Source organism: Hypomesus transpacificus, chromosome 13 (genome assembly GCF_021917145.1).
Source record: "Hypomesus transpacificus isolate Combined female chromosome 13, fHypTra1, whole genome shotgun sequence".
NCBI lineage: Eukaryota > Metazoa > Chordata > Actinopteri > Osmeriformes > Osmeridae > Hypomesus > Hypomesus transpacificus.
In genome coordinates this window covers 7,736,832-7,756,725 of record NC_061072.1, presented here as the reverse complement: position 1 = coordinate 7,756,725, position 19,894 = coordinate 7,736,832, and the positions used below count along the sequence as shown (strand labels likewise).

The 19,894-nt window shown below is 42.4% G+C and overlaps 4 protein-coding genes across 9 annotated transcripts; 3 read left to right on the top strand and 1 right to left on the bottom strand.

The window, feature by feature from the left end:
* Window positions 1–339: 339 nt before the first annotated feature.
* On the bottom strand, window positions 340–6,528 carry LOC124475271 (sphingomyelin synthase-related protein 1-like). Its single transcript, XM_047031739.1, has 6 exons — window positions 6,440–6,528; window positions 4,077–4,646; window positions 3,235–3,330; window positions 3,022–3,139; window positions 2,681–2,831; window positions 340–2,509 (listed from the first exon to the last, which is right to left on the bottom strand). The coding sequence occupies exons 1-6, from the start codon at window positions 6,466–6,468 to the stop codon at window positions 2,205–2,207; spliced, it is 1,269 nt and encodes a 422-aa protein (XP_046887695.1). The 5' UTR covers window positions 6,469–6,528; the 3' UTR covers window positions 340–2,204.
* A 26-nt stretch (window positions 6,529–6,554) lies between these two features.
* LOC124475296 (dual specificity protein phosphatase 13-like) lies at window positions 6,555–10,417 on the top strand. Of its 6 annotated transcripts, none has more exons than XR_006956901.1 (6): window positions 6,555–7,056; window positions 7,185–7,402; window positions 7,877–8,088; window positions 8,538–8,672; window positions 9,141–9,224; window positions 9,699–10,102. XR_006956901.1 is itself a non-coding variant. In XM_047031789.1 (6 exons), the coding sequence occupies exons 4-6, from the start codon at window positions 8,545–8,547 to the stop codon at window positions 9,908–9,910; spliced, it is 558 nt and encodes a 185-aa protein (XP_046887745.1). In that variant the 5' UTR covers window positions 6,555–7,056; window positions 7,185–7,402; window positions 7,877–8,088; window positions 8,538–8,544; the 3' UTR covers window positions 9,911–10,417. The 6 variants fall into 6 exon arrangements, 3 of the variants coding, with proteins under 3 accessions (XP_046887745.1, XP_046887747.1, XP_046887746.1); XM_047031789.1 differs by having other exon boundaries at window positions 9,007–9,224; window positions 9,699–10,417; XR_006956900.1 differs by lacking the exon at window positions 8,538–8,672 and having other exon boundaries at window positions 9,699–10,045.
* An 855-nt stretch (window positions 10,418–11,272) lies between these two features.
* On the top strand, window positions 11,273–13,716 carry LOC124475840 (dual specificity protein phosphatase 13-like). The gene is given in 5 exon segments (XM_047032682.1): window positions 11,273–11,483; window positions 11,960–12,145; window positions 12,354–12,495; window positions 12,498–12,584; window positions 13,546–13,716. Coding segments are annotated over 4 exon segments (555 nt in total). The 5' UTR covers window positions 11,273–11,483; window positions 11,960–11,990.
* A 1,924-nt stretch (window positions 13,717–15,640) lies between these two features.
* On the top strand, window positions 15,641–19,831 carry LOC124475293 (dual specificity phosphatase 29-like). Its single transcript, XM_047031786.1, has 5 exons — window positions 15,641–15,811; window positions 15,932–16,179; window positions 17,520–17,544; window positions 17,744–17,967; window positions 18,328–19,831. Exons 2-5 carry the CDS (start codon window positions 16,026–16,028, stop codon window positions 18,561–18,563), a joined length of 639 nt encoding a protein of 212 aa, XP_046887742.1. The 5' UTR covers window positions 15,641–15,811; window positions 15,932–16,025; the 3' UTR covers window positions 18,564–19,831.
* Window positions 19,832–19,894: the final 63 nt, after the last annotated feature.

Below are 19,894 nucleotides of genomic sequence, written 5' to 3'. Positions count from 1 at the left end.
CTACGATTGATGTGTATAGGCCAGCCATTCATTCCCAACCTTTTCCACATAACGGCTCATTTGCATAGCTCAAATATAATTGCGACAAGACATCCGTTCACTTAATTCGCGTTTAACACCACACATTGTAAAGGGAGGTAACTTGAACTACAACCATTCCTATAGTTCCATAGAACATATGTAAAATCACTGTACTAGGCTAATTACGTTTTTCCACCAATTATAACTGGTCAGAGTAGAGCATATCTCTGTTGAATTGTATGTTTTCAATTTATAATGGGATTAAGTATATGTAAATGAAAATCCTGTTTTTACCACAAATTCATTCACACGTGATTTTAAATTCAGTTTAATGATGGAAGAGAAGTATGCCATCAACTGGCACGACAACTAAGCCACAACATTGCTACATTTTTATTACATTGGTAGGAAATGACTGAATTCAACATCCTGTAGTAAAACTATAGTCCTAAACTGTTGTTCTGAACACTACACCAAACGCAGAACCACAAATATAAGAGCTATAACAACATATGTGTCTAACATTAGCAGTTATTTGCAATTAGCTAGAACTCATGAGCTGGGGATCCAAGACTATAATGGTTAACAAGGTGACATGAATGACTGTACTTTAAATTTGAGATGTGTTTACGTGATGGACTAAACCAACACAAGAACACGTTTAAAGTATTGGTCATATCTACACTCACATGCACACCCATGAATACCAGTTCAAGTGTGTTAATGCTGTTGTTTTTGTTGTTTTTCTAATGAGAGGAACATCTGAGATCAATCTTGATAATCAAAGCACATTGTGTTTCAAACATACACATAGTTATAAGCAACTGTAAACATATTTTTGTTCAAGTGCATGTTGCAAAAACTTAGTACATGAAATATAAAAAAATAACTATTGATATATCCAAAGTGAAATAAATTAAGACATTAATATAATAATACATTGGAATATGAGGGATCTGTGAAGGTGCTAAAACAATTTGAGAAAATATGTTGATTAATATACGTATAGTGTAAACCTGTCATGAAGTCTGCTCACTTAATACTCAATGTTACAAGCTAAACAACTCCACAATATGTAACATCTCATCAAATATGCTTTTCCTATGAATACACATTTATTTTTACACCTAAAGTAGTTGGCAAATGGAATGATTTAAACACAATTGTACACTTTCTCATTCCATTTTTGGCTGTTTTTGAAATGACACTGGTAATGGCTCTCTTTCTCTAAGATCTGCTTGGATCAAGGTATACTACCAAAATGAAAGAAACCAAAATACCATATTCTGTACTATAAGAACAGGTTAGAAATCAAGCATTCAACATTCAGGTAATACTGTTAAAACTACCATTGCTTAATTTGAAATGATGTATTTTTGCACTCCCTTACAACCATAATAATAGCCAGCAGTAATAAAGTAATATATGTTTCAACAACTTGAATGTCATGTTAACACATTTTCATATTAAGAAATTTAGCAACACTTTACATAGATCATGTTTCTACTATTGCTTTTAGGTGGTCCATATTAAGATAAAAGCTTGAGTCATTGAGTCAGAAACATTTAAATACCATATATGCTGACAAAGAATCTAGTCTTTAGAAAATAATTTGTTTTAATGATTATACAATTGTATAATCATGGATGTCAACTATTCATACTGATTTCAAAATAAGGTATTTGGTTACATATGGTGCCTGAGAATATATTTTTCATGGTGTCCCAAACCATCACGACTGCCACCACCAAGTCTTCTAGATTTGTTTTAATCTTAAGACTCTGCATATAAAGATGCTCCCAGCTTTGCAATGCACTTCGTATAGAGAGGAGTGGAGAATATTTTCACAATTCCATTCCTTAGAAACAAACAACAACCATAACCTACCCCAATAAGTTCACTTTTCAAGTAAAATAAGGGAGAAGGTGAACACTTTCTAACAAACCCCAGAGTCGACAGAAATTGTTTAATCCCTTTCAACATGCCAGCAGAGGTAGCACAAGTCACATAACATAAGGGGGTTTGGCTCATCCATATCCTGTCAAGACCATGGCACGACAAGGATCACGATCATGCAAGCCATTTCAACAGTTTCTTAACTATTGTAAATGAAAAACATCATATACCCACGTTGGCGACTGTGGAGAGAGCAGCCGTCTGCTCCCTGGGCTGCTGTGTTCTCCCTACCTGATGAATCTCCTCATGGCCGTGGGTCGAGAGAAAGGCCAGCAGTACTCGTTCGGCACTGGCCCGTTGACGTTGCACTCGAAGAAAGAGAACATGGGGAACCAGATGCGAGCGCGGCGGCTTTGCTGGTAAGCTCGCGTGTTAGCCAGAGTGTGGTAGTACAGGAAGAGTCTGGTAGTGATGTAAAACGCGATGAACACGTCGATTGAGTAGTGTTCATGGGCAGCCAGAATGAAGAAGATGCCAAACAAATTTAGGACCCAAGATAAAGTGTGAATGAAGTTCCAGCTCCTTGGAGTGTCTGTAAAACCAAGATACACATTTCAATGCTAGCTTGAAACAGTATGATAACGGTCTGTATTTTCACTGAATGATTATTACAATCTGAAGTACCACTATAAGACACTAGGTGGGAGCAACGAGACAAGACATCAGTTATCAAACAAAAGACACACAGGTGTGAAAAACTCACATTCAGTGACAAAGAAGTTGAGCATTGTTAGGACCACAGTGTGACCACTGAACATGTAGTCACCACATGTATGGACTCCTGTAAGGGTCATTCCAAACCCAGTCCAGATGGCCACAGCTCGATGTAGTTTGGCCCACACATCACCATATATCTGGGAGGAAGACGAGGGCAAGGATGAAGACAGGGTCAGAGAAAAGTACTCCCATTTATTCCCGCATGCATTCAGCTGAGCACGAGTCTACCACCGTCTGAGAAGAAAATATCCAAATCAGGTTTACGCTTCCATGTAACCAACAGAAACCAAGTGCTGTTGTTTTACATGTATGTGGGAAAATAAGTACCTTTCCTGAGCACTGCAGGTGCTGTCCAGGCACCGACAGGGACGTGACGAACATGGTGATGCAGCGCAACATGAACACTGTTCCCATGAGGCTGCACAGGCGACGCAGCAGGATTGACCTGTGATGGGGTCGTTTCAACGACAACGCTGCAGTGAATCCAGGACACAGTGTGTGAGTTCCATTATTTGATGCTGCCCCAGATCGTTACTCTACCTGTGCTTGTGTAGTAGCAGGACCACCAGCCAAATGTTGCAAAGAATGACTCCACATGCCTCGGCCATGGCAAAGGCCCATGGGATTCTAGGAACACTGGTTACAGAAAGAAATGGGTTTAATCTTCTTATTGCAAGCTGGTCAGATTCTTTCTCCCGATCTATTAAAACAAACATGTGTTTAGCGTCACAGACGAAACAAATAAACCAGATAAACCAGTGACCAGAGACACAAAATATAAAGTAAACCGAAGTGATATTTTACTATTTTCAACAATCTTTAAATTAGAAAGTCATATTTTTATACAGTTAAACATTCTAGGAGCTTCTTTTAATTTTCGGGAAATGTTCTCAACAGAGAGGATCTTAAATAAGCAACACAGGAGATCTAGAGAGCGACTTATTCCCTTGGTCATCTTGCCAGCAGCACTTTGGCATTTGCCACTGCATGAGAGTCTCAAATCGCCTTTTAGAATGTACTCTTGAAACTGCCTTGAGAACATTCCAAATAACAACTTAGCATAAACAACAGTCTTCGTAGTCTATGACCACACGCAATTTTAAATACGTGAATCTAAGAACAGACACGTGCAGAAAATAGGGCAGTGACAACGTTCATCTGGCCTGATATTCTAGCAGCTGATTAAAAAGGCAAAGCATTTCTGGTCTGACTCCCAGACTTGCCCCACCATCATATTCACTTTCACTGCTGCCTTTCAAGCACCCCTTCATGTTCCCACCAAAACATCACTGTTGTTGTCATTATAAACTACTATTTCGGTATATGGTAAATACTAAACAAACCAGCGCACTTTTCTCAAGTATTCCAGTTAGCAAACCCACCTGTCTAAGAAGATATCTGGCAGGGGTGGGTAGGTGCGCATGTCCGGCACCCTCTCATGCACTATGACCATGACGAAGGAAGTGAATCCGAACACAAACATCACGTATACGGAGCTAAGGGCTGTCTTCCAGTACTCGGGGTCCAGACGTCTCGTCTGCTGCTTGTACTTCCCGTTGGTGTACTGGTGGTACTCCTCGCCCACAGGAGCTGTCCTGGCGTGATCGCAGTCCGCGGTGGGGTCTCCGTTGTAGTGCCAGTCACCCCCACCGTTGCCGGTGGGCGAGTGCCCGTCGAAGGGCAAGCCCAGCTCCTCTAGGATGTCCGAGTTCTGTTTCTGGAGCTTGCGGAGGGACACCATCAGGCGTTTGATGTCCCCCAGCACCTTGAGCTCCAGCGGGGGAGAGCGGAGGTCGTATTCGCTCAGGGTCAAGAGGCTGGTGCCGTCCAGACGGTGAGTGTTACACAGGAGGTCCACGTAGTCACAGAAGCCCTCCTCCTTCAGCCACTTGGCAACATGTTTGGGGGTCCAGCGTCGGACGCTCAGCTGAGACATCTCCCTACTCTGAGAACTGAGAGAAGAAACAAGGCGACAGGTGACTTGCTGCAGGAAGTGACACACAGATACTGACCCTGGTATGGGTCATGGGTGACGCTACCAAGGAAATGTGACAAAGTTGTGTCTCGAGACAGCACCGAAGTAAAGACAAGACAAGATTTTGAGAAGGATCTCAGTCAAGATTTTGGCACAATCGCTTCATCTTTCAGGCCTATTTATGGCTGTTTAATGATTTGAGCAGGGGGGGGGGGGGGACTGTGTTAGTGTGCTGCATAAGAACTCAGGGCAGAAGTTCCACACCCAGAATAGGTCTCAGAGATGACAAACATGAAAATAAGTGGAACTACTGCAATATCTTTCTTTTATTCTTTAAAAAACAGTCCCGTGGTTAAGTCTTAGAGAACAACAGATTCCCAGTTTCGATTGAATCAGCAGAGTCAGTTTTTATCGCCTGCTAAACAACATTTCGTAATCATTCCAAAAACAGACCCAGACAGTTCCAGTAATGTCTGATTCTGAACTGGGGGAAGTCCAGACACTAGTGTTCTGATGGCTGAGCGGTGAGGGAGTCGGGCTAGAAATCAGAAGGTTGCCGGATCGATTCCCCGCCGTGTCAAATGACGTTGTGTCCTTGTCCAATTCACCCTACTTGCCTTGGGGGGAATGTCCCTATAGTTACTGTAAGTCGCTCTGGATAAGAGCGTCTGCTAAATGACTAACTGTAAATGTAAAGTGTATTCAAGCTAAAGGACACACTACTTCAAACCCATACAACTCTTATCTCTTACCCTCTTGTCTTGTAAGGAACACCTAAAAAAAACTAACATACAGAGTGAGCTTTTGCATTCAACTTTGGCCAGTCTGATGTTGCAAACTGTTGGTAACAGTTATGTATTTGAACGGAAAGCTTGCTGAATGGGGATCACGCCCTCTATTATTCTTTGTTATTAATTATAGCCTTGAAGTAGGTGAAGGAGTATACCAGTTGTTTGCTATTTAAACACCAATTAAATTAATTGACCATAGATTACTGTCAAATAAAGAATTTAAGGTTAGGCTATCAAAGCAAATAGAACTTAAAAAAATAGGTCAGAAACGCACTGTACTCATTGCTTTTGAACGACAGGCTCACCTAAGACACTATTCTCACTTACGCCTTCTGGCTTAGATCTGTATCGGTATGCAGTATCGTTATACAAATTTAGAACTGAATTTGCATCAGACAGAGGAATTAATACAACTGTGGAGAATCATGTTTATGCAGCATTGACATTGTCTTGAATAACTCCAGTAAGTTGGGATACACTGTATCAATTGTCCGTCAGTGCCAGTCAGCGAGATGCTTATCATTAAACTATAGTGCAGACCACATTGTAGCTTTCTCTGGCGAGACACAATCCATGTCCTTGACTATGTAAATCCGTAACACATGGGGGGGGGAGTGGGGGGGGGGGGCGCTATGCAACAGTGCTGGCTGCAACAAACGAACTGACAGCAAAACAAAAAACAGATGAGATGTTGGCTAGCATTAACACTAGCTCTAGACAGGTTAACGCAGACATCCATGTGTCAAGCTAGCTGGCTACGTAACAATAAAGCTTTCAACGTTAATATAGCTCTAACACACACAGCTCGTCTTACGCCAACCCAGAGAGATGATGGGAAGACTGAATATCGTTAGCTACCTAGCCACGTCAATAGCTAGTTAGCTAGCTGCTACCAAATAGTTGACCATTGTCCATTGCTAACAGGACTTCAGTTAATTAGGTGGTTGAAGCTATTTGGACACCCGTGGAAAATACTCACCGGATTCCAGTTAGAATCTGTTTTTGCATATACTTCGATGACAGGGTTGATGCAAATCATTTCTCACAGGTTGGCTACGCTACTTTACATCAGCGTTGACCACATAATGGGCAGAACCGTACCTATGAGAAGAGATGCGCAGTTATGTTACATTGTACAGTAGGCCTACATAGACCATGAAAGGGAATACTGACACCTGCTGGTCAACTATGCGTACTACCACACTTCAACTTTGAAACAATGATTTACATTTTCTACTTTCTGACTTAATGTCTTTCATATCAAAATTACATGTTGTTCATAATAAATTGCAGAATCCCCAAAGTCCCAAATGTAAACATGTGTAACTTAATATACACATTGGGTCACTATTTTTAGTTTTAGTCTACGGCAAAGACACCTGTCACTGTCACCCGCATGGTCGCATATTAACAGCCAAATGAGATGAATTGGTTAGATATTGAAATCTGATGGGTCACAGTTATGTGTAATGTCCAGAAGAACAATGTTTCATCTGACGCTGAAACAGTGAAAGAGTTGGAGAGGGTTTTGTACGGGGGTAAAAGGTTTGGCAATCACGTGGACGAAGTTTGGCCGAACTTGTTCATTGCGGACATGTAAGTCATTCAAAACCATTACTTATTGTTGTGCATAACATGCAAGGGAAGATTAATTTGATATTTGGAATGTAGCCTACTTTTGATGAGATTACTGTATTTCCCCCCTGTTGATTATGATCACTCAGGTCAGCGGCCAACGACCGATACGGTTTATGGAAGCTGGGAATCACGCATGTCCTTAATGTTGCTCACGGAAAGGCGTACTGTCAAGGTAGTAATGATTTCTATGGATCCTCTGTGGACTATCATGGGGTCCCGGCTGACGATTCTCCCTCTTTTGACCTCTCACGCTACTTTTATGCCTCTGCTGAGTACATACAAAATGCACTTGACACACCAGGAGGTAAAGAATCATCGAATGGAATAGCCTAGTTCATTAAGCCATGGATACCATTACGGTGCGTGTCCACTACAGCGTTGTTTAACGCTCTGCACCGCTTGCCTTCCTGCAGTAGCCCCAACACGCTCGGGGTGCGTTTCAGACAAGTTAGGCTGATACAGAGTTGTAGTTTTCCAAGGTCACTGTTGTAGTCATGGCCAATAATGTATTTTTCGCTAATATTTTTGATAATAAGTTATAAAAAAGTTTCCCCTCAAAAGTTTCAGGAAGATTTTTGAAAAAAGGTTGTGGAAAAAACCTACTGAGCAGTAGACATTTTTATAGCATATAGAAAATATTATTATTTCCACTACTTTTTTTTCACAAATATGTTTTCTGAAATATTACACTACCCGCCGCTCGCTCTGCTGTAGTGGACACACACCGTTAGTCTATGAATAATCATGGATGATTTTCACCTGTTGTTTTATTCTCCAGCTAGGGTCTTTGTCCACTGTGCTGTTGGAGTGAGCCGTTCTGCGTCGCTAGTTCTAGCCTACCTAATGATCCATCACCACTACTCCCTAATGGACGCCATTATAAAGGTCAAAGAGCGACGGTGGATCTTTCCGAATAGAGGATTTCTGAAACAGCTCTGTGCTTTGAATAGGAAATTACGCACAAAGGCTTGACCTGAAAACATTATCAAGGTATTGACCACAATGAAAAATTGTGTTTATTAAGGTTATGTAATCACAGATCATTTACAGTAAGCAGTACTGTAGCACAGGTGGTAACATGTTCTAACCACATGGTGGTGTTTGTTTTCCATCTGTTCAGACCTATCCTATTAGAATCCATATGTATTCCAAATGCAAATTGTTACTGTTTTCGATTTAGTGAATTATTAAGTGTCGTGTGACAAACATGGAACCATGCAGCCTACAGCTGAATGAAAATGCGCAGCTGGGTCTGTTATCTTACTGTATTTATGAGTAGGGACAACACACTAGCCTGAGCGCTAAATTTGGTACGTGTCCAATGGCGCTGACAGTAAACAAACACCTGCTAGCAACGATCATCTTGGGAGGGAGCAGAGGGTCTAGCGTTTACTCTGTAGCGTAAAGTTATCTGTTTAATCATTTAAAGTGTAATCTAGGGTTAAAATGACATCCGTAAACAACATGAGAAAGGAGTATCTGTCTGTGAAGGACCTACAAAAAGTTTTGGATTCATGTAACCTACAGCTGAATCAGATAGATGAGGTTTGGCCAAACGTATACATTGGAAATGTGTAAGTACAGTATTTTTCTCTCACTTATATTCCAATGCTCTTACACTAGTTTATAATAAACATTGAATAATAAATCTTGTGGTAGCCTACTTTGAAAGTTGTACATTATTCCAATGATGAAACTGCCTAGTTGTGTTGCAATAGATAGAAAACTGTTTTGGAATGTTATGTCATCATATTACCTTGTGTATCAGATTTAGGTTGATGGCTAGGCTTGTGTAAATACAGTATGCATTTTCAATACCCTTTCTGAGAGGTTTGGAAAATGATATGTACTGGACAGTTGTGAAGCAATCAGAACAGTTATTCATGTTTCCTCTCTTTGTCTTACCAGGGCAATAGCCCAAAACACGACAGCCTTGCGGAGATTAGGGATCACTCATGTTTTAAATGCTGCGCATTCCAAGCGAGGCAGCATAGGAAACCAAAGGTTTTATGGCAACGACTTTGTGTATTGTGGTATTCCAGCAGATGACTCTACTCACTTTGATCTGAATGTTTACTTCAAACCTGCTGCAGACTTCATTCACAAAGCTTTAAAAACATCAGATGGTAAGTTTTTTTTTTCTCCTATTGTCTATTTTGCACCAAACTGAACACATTTCAGACCTTTTGATGCAAATAAAAGCCTTGTACAAAAACATTTCAGGTGCTTCCTTTTTAAAGACAACTCTTGTCACCTGGGCTTACACTTATAATTGTATACTCAATCATATACTGTATGTTTTCATCCATAAAGAAGCAATAATAAAGAACCTTACCTTGCATAATGTCTATAAAGTCAACCATGGATCTTCTCCCAACTCCTTTTAGAAAGAGGACAGTATGGGATGAACCTGACAGCCTGGGCCTGTCTGCAAAGGGACCTTAAATGAACAAAGGCAATGAACTGTGGACACTATTTTTATCCCTCAGTAGGGACTGGAAGGGCCACAGTTTGAGACAAGCAGTCATGTATGATATTAATAAGACGGAGGCCTCTCGCTAATCCTTTCTCCCTTCCTTTCCCTCGCCTCTTTGCTCCAGGGAAGGTACTGGTGCACTGCATCATGGGAATGAGCCGCTCGTCCACCTTGGTGTTGGCATACCTCATGCTCTATCACCACATCCCCCTCCGTCATGCCCTCCAGGAAGTGGTGAAGAAGAGGGCCGTTTACCCCAACAGGAACTTCCTGGCACTACTGCTGGATCTGGATCTTCAGCTGAGAGGGAAAAGGAAAGCCTGTGTGATTCTTTAGAGGTGAACAAACTGCCACACCTTGATCTGGAGTGATGGATTACCTCGTCGTCGTTCGTCGGGCAGCAAATCCTTAGGAATGTCCCGAGTTTGAATCAAGGCTTTGGGAAGAGATGGAGAAGATAGAGGATACCTCTTCATCCTTGGAAAGATGTGATGTTCAACCTTATAATTGTCAGACTGTTTCACAGATAACTGAATGTTGATGTTGAAGTACTGTACACACAGTATGTCAATATACATGGACCAAAAATCTTTTCAAAAGGGACACTAAAATGTTTCTTATTCTCAAAGATCACATTTCCCTGGTCAAGAATCTATGCAATTAACCACAAGGCCGATATGTTCACTGAAAAGAGAATAGATACTAAAAATAACTGGTAAAAATAACTATAATTTTTTTTACTACTTTTCCTTTAACTACCTGAAACATATGTTTACCTCTAACATGAATTCTAAATGTTGTGTAAGATGTTACAATGTGTCTGAAAATAGAAATGACATAAAACTTAACACAACAATTGTTTTTGTTTTTATTGTGTTCGCTGTATTTCTGACAGGATAGATAGTACGCTTTGTGTGAAAGATAATAAATGCTTAATTTCAACGTGAATCAGATCGAATGAGGTCAACAAATGAGGTCATGGAGAACAGAGACTTCCCAAACATTGATGTACTCAAACAGCACATGAATCCTTGAGGGATGGTCTTTTTCCAATGCTGTGAAACAGCACCTATGAAGTCATTCTCTGGCAGTGTCCTCACCCTCCTTACACACCGGTATATATCAGATAACCTTCAGGGAATTCAGAATATGATGCCAGAATTATTTTGAGCTGAGATTCAAATGTTAAAATAGCCAAAAACGTTGTGAGGCAGATTACAGTGTGTGGACCTGCAGTACAGTACTTGTGTGCTGTTGACCTACATGTGGTGACTGAGAGACGTTTGTGAGCATGTCAGCCAGGCAAGTCTGCTATCTGGACTCATCTATTGCCCTGCAGGTTAGGAAAACACTGTATACATTATGTGTGAGTACACTGTTTATGCATATATGTGACCTTCATTTGCAAGTCAAATAGATCTCTGACATTGTTCTACAAAAGACTGTTTCTCGTGCCTGTACGAAGAGGCTGGAGTAGGTGATGAAAGAGGATTCTCATTCGGCCTTTGTGTAAACTGCAGGCTCACTTACTATCTTTAATTACTCTGAAGTGGAGCAAGGAAGGACAGGTTAGCCTTGAGGGGGGAAGGGTAGGGGGGGTCCAACACATTCACCAGGGAAATCAGCCCCCTCTACCCCCCCCCCCCCCCCAACTTCAGCCCGGGAGGAGGGAGGGGTGTACTTATAGATCAGGTACTGCAGGCACACGTTGTGCCAGAACAGACCCTAATCCCAGCTCTTGGTTTCACTCCCACACACTTCAGCACAATCACTGAGCACACGCGTAAAACGGTCGGATCACTCGAGCCTCACTGGTGTCTTGGCCGTGAGGAAGCGTTGGTGTCCACATCCCCGTTGTGAGGACGGCAAATACGGAGACACGCAAAGCCGTCAAGATGTTGGAGTGCAGGTCCGTATGTCGCACCAGCTTTACAAAAGGACACTGAAACAGATTTGTACTCAACAATCTCATCCCAGTAGACGTGAGCAACACGTCTCCAGATCTACCCAGTCTTGATACGCCACTAGAATAAAACTGCATTTCTAAGGGGCTCTTTACATTGACTATGCAGACAGTACATCTGTACGATGCCTGAAGCCGAATCATTCAAATCCGAAATAGAAGGAAATATTTACAGTATGAATAGAGCATGAGCTCACGTGTCTCTCTTGAGTGTGTGCATGCCCGACGGAAATGGACCGGAACGAAAATCTATCTGAAGAATTCACTGTTAGTTTTCTCAGGATCTGATACAAAATAAGACAACATTAACTATCTGGCAGCATTTTAGCGTGCCACACATATATCACAGTACATATTTTATGGCTGAATGGAATACATCAAAGAGATTTCTGGTCGAAATTCCAGACGTGTGTCACCAACAGCTAATAAAAGGCAGAGGTGGACCACCCAGACATGCCCCGGGGGAGCAGCTGCTTGGGGCGCACTGAGGTGGGGGAGAGCCGGTACGAGATGCCCCTGGCCTCCAGGCTTCAGAGGCTGATGTGGACCAAGCCTGGAACCCGCGGCCTTCTAGATGAGGTCTATCCCCAGATCTACATAGGGGACATGTGAGAATCTCTCTTTTAGTGTCACAGTAGAGTTTGTCTGGGATATATTTTTGATCAAAGGACATTGGATCCACAAACTACATTACAGTATACTGTGCATGGGCAAGCCATATACTGTACATACAAGGCAGTCACAAACCCAAATGGTGTTATTAAATACAAAAATGAGCATGTGCTCCTTTAAAGTGTCGGACACTTGTGCACTTAGGTATGCAGCCAAGGACGAGAGGACCCTGAAGGCAATCGTCATCACTCACGTAGGGAACGCCGCTGACGGGAAGTTCAACATGAACATCGGGCCCAGCTTCTACAGAGACACCAAAATCACTTACCTCAGAATAGAGGCTTTTGTTTTGACATGCCGTCCTTTGATATGAGCCCATTCTTCTACTCATCAGCCCAGTTCACCAGGACTGCCCTGAGCACACCCACAGCTACAGTACTTCTCTTTTCTATAAATACTAAAGAAACTCTTCAGTCAAAATCAAAAACGACATTTTGTGCTGTGAGTTTGTGGAAAAAGTCTCAAAGGGAAGGAAATTCACATGAACAGCACAGCCACAACTCTACCCATGTACAAATCAAGGTGTTTGGTGATGCATGATGTTGTAGAGTAGGCTATACCTGCTGACCCCACCAGGACTTAACACACAGCAGACAACGTCTTTCCTCTTTATACATACATCAGTTTGTCTGTCAAGCCGTACCACAGCAATCCTATCTAGCATTAGCAGTTAGAATGCAAATCAAACACTAAACACAATATCAAGCTAATATCATCCCTCACGGTAATCTCCTCATAAGCCGAGACCTTGGACGAGAAAATTGCTTTTAAATGGCTTGGCCCGGTAATTTGTAAGCAACACTTTCATTGGACATGGAAATTACACAATTATGTTTGTGGCCTGCTCTGCTCCTGTTATGCAGAGTGCATCTAATCTGAGACATGACAGTAATAAGATGAGGCCTCCTCCCTCCCAGGATGGTGGAAGACGTAGTCTTCGGTGTGTAGCAGGCCCTGCGCAGTAATCCTCAGAAGAAATACACAGCCTAGCAGACAGTTCAATTACGCGCTCCTCTGGGCCCTAATCCTCATGCATGATAAGAAACCCAGGATTACCATGTGTAGAAACATTTGTTGCAACATTGTCAAAACTTTTAGGGAGTAGTTAAAAACATTCCACTTTGTGGTACACAGGTCTGTAATCCACAGTGAAGTAACAAATAAGGCAATTAGTGTGAAAGGAACCTATGTTGATCTGCAGGCTGCTCTACAGGGAGAGGAAGGGAGGATCAGAGCTGTCTGGGAACAGTCTGAACTACGGCTTCGGTAGGAGTGGAAACCTGCAGCATGCCGTGACTAAAAACCATGTTGTGTTTCCTCCTCCTCGCTAGGTAAGGTGTTTGTCCACTGTGCCATGGGCCTGAGTCTCTCCGCTACCCTGGTGCTGGCGTACCTGTTGATCCATGAGGGCATGACTCTGGTCGAGGCCATCAAGGTAGTCAGCACCAGCAGGAACATCTGTCCCAACGCCGGCTTCCTGGAACAGCTCAGAGCGCTGGACAAATAGCTTCACTATCAGGGCAGATGACCACAGACACAATATCTTTAGACGCACTTTTAATACCAATTGAGACCAGCCTATCAGAATCACATGTAGCTGTAAAACAAATATGGCGGTAGAAGAGTAGATGTGTCTGCAGTATGTGTGCTTTCAATGCTGGCATGGCAGTATGTTCTATTCTAGGTCTGAGTGATGCAGAGTAAATAAAATAATAAGACTGCAAAAAAAAAATACTGTAAATCCCTTAATAAACCCCTTAAAACCTACAGTTGATATTGTATACTTCAGAAAGCCTAGAAGAGCTGTTTTTTTATTGAAAAGTGTGTCTGCTAACAATATCAAGTCTGAAACTTCAATTAGAGTTGCACATCTGGAAGCGTTGGTGGAGCTACCAGCACCTGCTGTTTCCTCCCAAGCTGTTCCTGGCTTCTGTCACAGTCACCAGCCGAGGCCACGCCCACCCTGCCTGGGCCAAGGAATGTTCAGCTGTCAGCTCTGGACAGGGAAGTGAGGCTGAGGTTTATAATGACCTCAACATCTACACTGACTATTGACGTTCCAGAAGATATGGAAAGATCTGTTTGTCTTCTACAGGGAAGACGCTCTAAAGACTGAAGGGAGAAGGCACTGGGGAAATAAAAAGTGTTGGTAAGAAAACACACAAATAGAGTGGAGTTCATGCCCGTTTCGTGTACCGCTAACATACCGAATAACATACCGAGGCAAGTAGGTTGAAGTACCTTGCCCAAGGACACAACGTCATGTGCACCGACGGGGAATCAAACTGGCAACCTTCAGGTTACTGGCCCGATGCTCTACCCGCTCAGCCACCTGACTCCCTGACTGGTTTCCTCAATGCTGTTGGTCACCCCACTGTACAACCAATTTTAAGCCAAACCAGCGATCATTCTTGTTTTTGCGTCTGTTTGATACATGCCAATGTAAGTAGAATATTAGACATGACAAGTGCTATTTTGGAGCAACATGTAACTTGAAGTGTATGTACCTATAAATAAATAATACCACACTCAAGTTCACTTTCACATAATCCTGTGTCTCAACTGCTGAAATACAGTATCGCGCTGTAAAATACCAAGAAGCTTTAAAGAGTCTTGATTTGAGATGACAGAAATATGCCAGTACGGTTCTGAGGGTGTGTACAGATTCAGGTCAAACTTTGAAAAAAGATGAAACAGTGAAGTTGTCCTAATAACAGATGCGCTCCAAAGCGCAGGGGGGGGGGGGGGGGGGGGGAGAGAGAGAGATGCTGTCATAATAAAAGGAATCGAATATCACAGCTCTAATGATTTCACTGTCAGAATGAATGATGGCAGCTCATGAAGATGTGAATCCAAAAAAAAGAGTGGAAATGTGATGAGTCTGACATGTTACCAGCTCCATTCAGACCTTCCACACTCTGGAATCATCATTACACTCTGGGGTTCACAGTGAGATCAAGGAATGTGCTATGAACTTCACACGGCTGAAAATGTAGTGTGTGTAGCATTTTCAAAAAGTCTTGTCTTCAACAGAGCCCAGTTACAGCGTGTCCCTTTCCTGGCAGTGAGAGTCTAAAAGGTTCAAAACATCCCAACAGAAGTCACAAAGCCCTCCGTCTTCTACAATGAGGTTTTAAAACCTTCTGAGGGCTGTAATATGTCAAGCTGAGAGACTATCGGATGACACCATTTAATAGAACGTGCTTGAGCTGAAGGTTGCAATGGCTGGGTTCACTTGACTGAATGTGGGTATCCTTTGGCAAGTGCAGAGATTTGGATAAGCACAGCTTCACGCCTGTGGCAGAGATTAAAGCTCCAGGCTCTGTTGAGTAGTGGACGGCGGGGTCTGGGACGAACGTTTCCCTACAGGCAAGTCATTCAGCAGCTAAGGTCAGGGGCCTGCCGCATCACAGCCCTAAAAATATCCTTCATTTGATGCCTGTCACAGACCAGTTACACAACCTCTGCTCTGGCTCCAGCCTCCAGCCTCCCAGAATTAAAAGTCAAGCAGTTCTGTAGGTTTGAAATGATAACGGTTTGACAATATGCTCTCCAAAGTACAATGTATGCCTTCTGTGAAAAGGATATATTTGAATCGTTTGGTAAGTAGTCTAGCATTTTTAACCCAGATTCTAACACTGTATAGAATTGGCAGTTGCTTTCCAAACAAATAGAAACAAAAGAAGATTGCTGACATTAAAAACAATGCCTCTTTCTCGTAGTAATGTTTGTGTGGAAAACAGAACGAAATCCGACAGCAAAGCTCATCATCCCGAGGGAGTGCATCATGTGTGAAAGCAAGCTATTGTGAGAGAAATGGCTTCTCGCCGTTCCAAGGCAGGTGTGAAGATGAATGTTCACAAGGCAGAAGCTTCTGATCCTGTGGATGAATATGTCACACCTGGGGGTTATGAGCTTGATAAAATCCTCAACCGTGGATGTGTGGCATACACTCACGTCAATGAGGTGTGGCCTAACCAGTGGCGTAACTATAGGGAGTGCAAGGAGTGCAGCTGCACTAGGGCCCGTGGCGAAAGGGGGCCCGTCCTCGATCTCATCGTAAAAGTGAGACAACCTGACCGGGCCCCTTAAGGCAATCTGACCGGGCCCCTTGCACCGCTGTAATACCGCAAGTTGAGGATCACATATGATCCAGTGTTATCAATTCGCAAACATTTCTTAATTATGGTGTCAGTTATTCAGAATTATGAGCTATCACCAGCCCAATAAACATTTTAAAAACAGTCAGTGTTAACAACAGCAAATAATTAATTTTTCCTAATTTGCCTTTTGCTGAATGAAACAAATGTCGTTTTTATTAAGTAATATTGCCCTCGAAAAATAGCAAGGATGTCTGGGTAATATTGTTGTCAAAGATTCCCGCCCACCCACACACGATTGTTCCCATCCAGTTGTTGGAATACCACAGACAGTTGTTGTTGGGATACTACAGTTGTGTTGCATTAGTGTTTTGAAGCGAATTAGGCTACCCCATGCCATGCCCTTTAACATAATAGTGGCTCCAGAAAGCGGCAGGAACGAAAAGAGCAAGATGTAAGGGTGGCAAAGCTGTCAAAACTATGCTCATTTGGATTGTGGCGAAGCGTGTTGAAGAGGACGCTACGTCTGACCCCCAGCCCGGCAACAGCAATGAGTGTGAAACTCAGCCACCAGGGTAGGCTAATAATTATATAACGTTTACGGTCTGGTGTATGCAGTTGACATGGCTATTAAACGTCATAAAAATGCACATATAGGCCTAGGCTACCAGGCAGCGGCCAGGTTAGATATAGTAAACTATGTGCAGGATGTAGTCGGAAAATAGCTAAAGCTAGATAGACTAAATGTAAACTAGCATATCTAACGAACATAAAATCAAATATTCACCATCGAAGTGACTGTTTTTTTTTTACTAGTACCCAGATAGCACACATGACAGATCGAAACGTCATTCATAACGTCGGATAAGCCTCGGTAAATGATCAGATTTTCTTCTCATCTCCGTGCTCTATTTCAAACGTCTCAGATACGTCGGCTCATGACTGACTGTTCCATTATGCTCATTCCGTGTTGTAGCAAGCATAATCTAGAGCCAGAGACTCGCGAGTCTGAGCCGTTCTTCTTTGAAAACCGTAATCTATCTTCACATAGAAGGAGCAGTCGTTACCCTTAATTGTACATCATGAGTAGCCTAAATTTCCTTGCGCATTGCTAAACTGAAAACTCAATAATTTCGCCTGACGATAGGTCGGTAAGGGGCCCGTTGGTGAGATCTGCACTCGGGCCTGCCAAGTCCTTGTTACGCCGCTGGGCCTAACGTCTACATTGGAGATGAGTAAGTGGGCAAGGGGGAATTTTTTTGTTTGCTATGAATTAGAGATACTCCTCGATGTTAAAGTACACACAGCTGTTATCTCACAGCCTAAAAGAAAAGGATAAATCACCAAATTGAATTTGACAGTTGGAGGAGGTCGTTCATTACAGCTGTCCACACATCCCTCGGCTCTAACCCCTAAAAATCTTGACTTTGACAGAGAGACTGCGAAAGACAAATACAATCTGAAGAAACTGGGAATAACTCACATCTTGAACGCAGCAGAGGGAACCTGGAATAACGTGGAGACGGGAGCGGGCTACTACAGCGACATGGACGTGGTCTACTATGGAGTAGTGGCAGAAGACATCCCCACCTTCAACCTCAGCCAATATTTCCACTCCTCTTCCCAGTTCATCCACCAGACACTCAGTAATCCAGAGAGTACGATAAAACATGTGTCTTACTTTAAACACAAGTGCCGATATATATATACATAATATATCTAACCATAAGACTTACGGATTGGGTTATGGCTATAACTAATCCCGACTCTGCTACCACACCTCACTGTAACCCTGTTGTTGACTTAGTTTTAACGTAAGCCATTTCCCTAACCCCCATTTTTAAATTTAGGGTTGAATTTAGGGTTAGGGTTAGACTTGGGGATAGGGTTTTGGCTATAACTAATCCTGATCTTGACTCTGCTACCACACCTCACTGTAAACCTGTTGTTGGCTTAGTTTTAAGGTCAGCCGTTTCCCTAACCCTAGTAGTACTCCCTTGTATCTCTTGTGTTTCCAGATAAGCTTCTGGTGCACTGTGTCATGGGGAGAAGCCGCTCAGCAACTCTCTTCCTGGCCTACCTGATGATCTGCAGGAACATGACAGTTGTTGATGCCGTCGACCACGTAAAACACTGCAGGAGAATCATCCCAAACTGGGGTTTCTTGAAACAACTCAGAGAGCTGGACAGTCACCTTCTGGAACAGAGGAGAGCGGATTCAGGAAACCACCAGGCGAAGGTAGAAGAGTATTAAGAGCAGAGCAGAAAGCACCCAGAGGGTAATTAATTTCATGTGGATCACTTCCACAGATGTGTACAAAAGGATGATAGTCAAACAAGTGGAATGTTTCCTATGACTTCAAACATCCATCTGTGGAGTACAGTAACTGTTTTATACGGGAGCGATGTTCTGAACTTTTGGGGAATCAAGAAGCTTGAGTTTTACATGAAACACACCATTCAAATCTTCTGCAACTAGTCTGATCTGGAGTCAAAGGAGTAGGAGCATGCGCATGGTCAATCATAATTTATTTTTATGCTAAAATGTACAGCGTTTTAAGTGACTGACAAAAGGAGAAAAGTCATAAATACAAGACTGTCATTCTGTCCAATTTTTGTGCACAAAGCCAGATTTTTCCCCCTGTCCTTACCGGCCCCTCTGTACATGTACAAAGTCTACAAAAGAGCAATATAAACAAAACACAAGCACAAGTTGCTTTTTACATGCAATCCGTTAGCTTAGCTTGGTCTATTCACACGCTCTACTCCTATACTTCTGTAAAATATAAATCCAACATTTTATAAAGATAGAAAACAAATCTACAGATGGAATGAAAATGTAACTTTCAAGGCATTATGTAAAATATTGACTTTGGACTAAATTTATATTTCTTTATTGTTACTCACCATATCATTTAGTAATTTTTGTAAATGTTTTATTCTGCCACATTTCTGGACATCGGTACGTTTTGAAATGTTTTAGAATTGTCAGGGTACAAACACAGATATGCTTTGTTACTTTGACAGAAATCAGTCTGCTTTATAAAACAGAAAGCTGCCTCAAGGAAATCTGTTACAAAAGACTTCAGAATTATACATACAGAGCAATAAAACCTCTCAAACAGTACTGGAAACAGGACTAAGTTTACAATTTTTTACATTATTAGAATTAACAAAATATAGTTTTATTATTCTCCCTGTGAGGGGAAACCTAGTGAAGGCCAGATATCTTTAAAATGGCTTGCTATTAAGCACAACACTTGTACAGTACTACTCAATGCACTGTCACTAACAGAGACTGAAGCATGCTAATTGTCACTTTACAAAATAAGTACAATAATTTAAATATACAAAGGCATGAGTATAGTACAAACTAATTGTCAGCACTGTTAGACAGGTACACTGAACAGATTCAAATATCCACTAACTCCGTTTGTAGCAGGCACATTAAATGGCTTCATTTGAGCTGCTACACAACTGCAATCATGCCGGTGGATTTCCTCCCACCCCCCCCCCCCCCCCCCCCCTGCTGCCCTCCCCTCCCCCCTGCTCCTCTCCCCCCCCCCCCCCCCTGCTCCTCTCCCC

Coding starts and splice junctions, on each gene's coding strand:
- LOC124475271 (XM_047031739.1), bottom strand. CDS start 6,468: ATGCAAAAACAGATTCTAACTGGAATCCG. Junction 4,647..6,439: donor CAGATTCTAACTGGAATCCG/GTGAGTATTTTC, acceptor TTCTTCTCTCAG/TTCTCAGAGTAGGGAGATGT. Junction 3,331..4,076: donor CCAGATATCTTCTTAGACAG/GTGGGTTTGCTA, acceptor TTCTGTAACCAG/TGTTCCTAGAATCCCATGGG.
- LOC124475296 (XM_047031789.1), top strand. CDS start 8,545: ATGACATCCGTAAACAACATGAGAAAGGAGTATCTGTCTGTGAAGGAC. Junction 8,673..9,006: donor AACGTATACATTGGAAATGT/GTAAGTACAGTA, acceptor TTGTCTTACCAG/GGCAATAGCCCAAAACACGA. Junction 9,225..9,698: donor AGCTTTAAAAACATCAGATG/GTAAGTTTTTTT, acceptor TCTTTGCTCCAG/GGAAGGTACTGGTGCACTGC.
- LOC124475293 (XM_047031786.1), top strand. CDS start 16,026: ATGGCTTCTCGCCGTTCCAAGGCAGGTGTGAAGATGAATGTTCACAAG. Junction 17,545..17,743: donor AACGTCTACATTGGAGATGA/GTAAGTGGGCAA, acceptor TGACTTTGACAG/AGAGACTGCGAAAGACAAAT. Junction 17,968..18,327: donor GACACTCAGTAATCCAGAGA/GTACGATAAAAC, acceptor TTGTGTTTCCAG/ATAAGCTTCTGGTGCACTGT.